This window comes from Otolemur garnettii, unplaced genomic scaffold (assembly GCF_000181295.1).
Source record: "Otolemur garnettii isolate 467f Iridium unplaced genomic scaffold, OtoGar3 scaffold00198, whole genome shotgun sequence".
In the NCBI taxonomy this organism is placed as follows: domain Eukaryota; kingdom Metazoa; phylum Chordata; class Mammalia; order Primates; family Galagidae; genus Otolemur; species Otolemur garnettii.
In genome coordinates this window covers 1,876,925-1,880,970 of record NW_003852593.1, presented here as the reverse complement: position 1 = coordinate 1,880,970, position 4,046 = coordinate 1,876,925, and the positions used below count along the sequence as shown (strand labels likewise).

The 4,046-nt window shown below is 45.8% G+C and overlaps 1 protein-coding gene across 1 annotated transcript in view; it reads right to left on the bottom strand.

Moving 5' to 3' along the window:
- Positions 1 to 4,046, bottom strand: part of HTT (huntingtin) — a 152,692-nt gene that overhangs the window by 148,344 nt on the left and 302 nt on the right. Inside the window, exon 2 of the mRNA XM_012812276.2 lies at positions 4,016 to 4,045. Within this exon, the coding sequence (XP_012667730.2) occupies positions 4,016 to 4,045 (30 nt within the window). The remainder of the gene's footprint in view (positions 1 to 4,015; position 4,046) is intronic.

Below are 4,046 nucleotides of genomic sequence, written 5' to 3'. Positions count from 1 at the left end.
GTTGCAGCCATCATTGTTGTTTGGTGGGCCCAGGCTGGATTCAAACCCGCCACCTTAGGTGTATGTGGCTGGCGCCTTAGCCACTTGAGCCACAGGCACCGAGCCTTCTAATAAACTCTTAACCTATTTAAGCTATTCTAACAGGATTTTCTGTTATTTGCAGCTGAATACAATCCTAACTAATAACACCAACTACTGCTAAATTACACTATGCTTAGCAGAGATCAACAAATACTGTCGGTTCTACCCTAGAAATCCAATCATTCCTCACCTTGCCCACTGCCAAAACGCTAACAGAATCCACTATCCTCTCATCTCAGCAGTACAACAGCTTCCTAACAGGTTTCCTGGTTTCTGCCATATTCCACTTCACTATTTTGAGAGTTATTTTTAGATTTTTTTTTTAAAGATGAAGTCTTGCTCTGTCACCCAGCCTGGAGTACACTGATGGGATCACAGCTCATGGCAGCTTCAAACACTGGGCTCAAGCAATCTCCTACCTCAGCCTCCCAAATAGGTGGCATTACAGGCATGTACCATAAGACCTAGCCAAAGTTCATGTTAAAATGGAATTTACATCATGCTACTTCTCTGCTTTAACCTTCCAATGACATTCCATCTCCCTCACATAAATGCCAATGTCTGTATGCTACCTTCAAGGCAAGCAGTGTTGATCTGACTTGGCATTCCCTTGACCTCTCTGACCTTGTCTCTTACTACAAGTCTTCCCCTCAATTCACACATCCAAAATGATATCCTTGCAAACAAGGGACTTTGTACCTGTTCTCTTTGCCTGAACACCCCATCTCTATACACCCTCATGCTAGACCCTTACTCTCTTCAGGTTTTATCAAAAGCTATCATTTCAGCGACTCTTCCCTGGACACCTATCTAAAATGTCAACAATTATTAACCCTGACATATTCTAGTCCCCTTATCTGCTTAGCTGTTCCTCCTTCACCTATTTTAAAGTTTACATACACAGCACTCACCTCCTTTACTTAATAACGTACTATATATTTTACTTATCTTGCTTAGTGTTTGTGTCCCTCACGAGGATAAAAGCTTCATGAGGGTATAACTTTGTTCACTGCTGAGCCCTGAACCTGGAACAGTGCCAGGCACAAAGTAGGTGTTCAGTAAATATTCAATGATGAATAAATAGTTACAAGTCAGATAATACCAGTGCACTCTAGCCCCAGGTTGACAGAAAAACCCTGCTCAAAAAAAAAAAAAAAAAAAAAATCAAGAAAAACAAGTTAGGAATCTGAATCTGAAGGAGAGAAAGCAGATAAAGGTAAACATCAACTGCCTCACAGTTGACCCCTTCCAGGCATGCCAGTCTCACTGAGACTGTGGCCAACCCCACACAGACTGACAGTTGAAAAGAACTCGGTCCCTCATGCCTAAAGTGAACCCCATGGACACCACAGTTGCACACAAGAGCCATAAAAACAGAACAGATACTTTCTAAACTGTCTTGGCCAATCTTACTTTGGGAAGAGCACTTTTCAGTTGAAGCAAATGAAGAATAACGCCAAGATTCAAACTTGCGAGCAGTGAGTTACACAAAATTAATGAATACCTGCTTTCTCAACAGCAAAATACATAGACATATATGCATGAACTTTATTTAAAATAACTACAATTGAGGCAGCGCCGTAGTTCAGTGGGTAGGGCACAGACACATACACCCAGGCTGGCGGGTTTGGGCCTGGGTGCCTATAGTTCAGCTACTTGGGAGGCTGAGGCAGGAGAATCATTTAAGCCCAAGAGTTGGAGGTTGCTGTAAGCTGAGACGCCATGGCACTCTACTAAGGGCAACACAGTGAGACTCTGTCTCAAAAAAAATAACATAACTACAATTGGGCGGCGCCTGTGGCTCAGTGGGTAGGGAGCTGGCCCCATATACCGAGGGTGGTGGGTTCAAACCGAGCCCCAGCCAAACTGCAACAAAAAAATAGCCAGGTGTTGTGGCAGGTGCCTGTAGTCCCAGCTACTCAGTAGACTGATACAAGAAAATCGCCTACGCCCAGTAGTTGGAGGTTGCTGTGAGCTGTGTGACGCCACAGCACTCTACCAAGGGCGACAAAATGAGACTCTGTCTCTACAAAAAAATAAAAATAACTACAATAAAGCCTAATGCAGTTGATTTTAGAGGATGCCAAGAATCTTTAAAAGTTACTAAACTGTTACTGTTTTAAAATAATCTTAAATCTATCTTAATATAGGCGTAGATTATATCTGAAAAGACACATGAGGAAGTATAACAGTGCTGCTTCAGGAGACAAAGTTAGGTACTGAGAAGGGAGAGCTAAGAGGGAGATATTTTAGTTATCATTAGGCTTTTGAAATTTTGAAATTGTGTCATGTTAATATATTTCTTAAGCAAAAATAATACATTAAAATTTTAAAATAAGGTCCTCATGCACTACCTTAAAGTAATGAAACAAAACCTATTTACTTTGTCAAGACTGCAAAGAAAATTTCGATACTCATATTCTGAAGATAAGCAAATTCAAATTATGTCAAAGGAGCATAAGGAAGAAAGGGCAAACGTTTAGAATGATTAAGTGTCTGACGCTGCCCAACAGTAACATCTTCCTTCTCACCCAGAGCCTTGCTTAGTGTTTTCACAGGAAACAGCAATGTGTGAACTTCTATGACACCCACCTCCTGGAGAGACATTGTTAACAAAACTCTGGAATGATTAGCATGTACCTGAAGCAGAGGTATGTCAAATTGTTTAAAAACTCCTCCAAGTATCCAACAGGTTTTTCACCTTCTATAAGAAAAACTGATTCTAAGTTTTATTCTAACAAAGAAGCCATTATTTCCCCTCAAATCCTCATTTCCTAATAAAACTCTCAGGACAAAGCAAGGATCATAACCGAAACAAAACAAGACACGTGACTAAAAATGAATCAGTCTTAACACACTAAGATTCTTTGAGGGGCTGCTTTCTAAAAACTGTCCTAATCAAAGGCCATGCATACACATCCAGACCATGAGTGAAAGGCCCGCCCAGCAGAGCACTCCTGACCTCCGCTCAGCACTCGGCACACAAAGATTTTCAGGGAAAGCCCTGGGGCCTGCTAAAAGATGTGATTAGCATCTCTTTTTCTGTTTCAAAAACTCTCCCAAGCACAAGGCAGCAGAGACCGCACCTTCCAAAAACTAACCGATGCCTCAATGAAGCAAACAGAAGCGCTTTTACACACCTGAGATGTCCGTGGAGCCTGCAGACACCCCAAGTTCCAACAAGCTCGACGTCAATACTGGTAAAAAGTACAGCTCATTTACCCTCATGCCCGCAAGAAACTCTGGTCACCTCTTACTAACATTCGAGTCAACGTAATTATTTCTCACTTGTCAATACTCTCCATCTAAGCAGCTCACCAGCTCACTGCTTACTTGACAACCAACCCACAACTCACTCAAATTCCTGCAGACCAATTTCAGCTCACCAGTCGCAGGGAATGCTTCAGATTTGGTTACTGCCACTTCCATCTCTAACTACATGACATGCCCTGAGAATGCAGGAAGAAAGTGCCACTCGGCGAAAGAACTCTCCCATTGGCCGCGTCCTCACTCCCGCCCCGCCAGCCGCTCCCGCCGCGGCGTCCTAAACGCATTATGTCATCCCTAGCCCGCATCTCCCCGCTCCCGTCCCGCCTCCTCCCTCCCGGGCAGGGCCCCGGGACGCGCCGCGGCTCCAAGTTCTCCGACAGTTAAGAGCACCTCCCGCCTTGGCGTCTCCCCAACTCTTCGCACCCCGCGGCGACAGGGCCAGGGCTGTGCCTCCCGGCGCTGAGCTGGGGACAGGACCGAAACCCAGGCGACTGGCTGCCGTTAGCTGGGGGAGGTCGCCGCGGGCAGGGACGAGTGTCCCCTCCCGGGCTTGGGGGTGCGGGGTGACCCCGTGGCCGCGGAACCCAGGACTCGCGTCGCCGCCGCCCCCGCCATCGCTGGAGACCCCCCCCCCGGCGAGGAGCTGCAGCAAGCCCGGACTCACGGTCGGTGCAGCGGCTCCTCGGACACCGCCG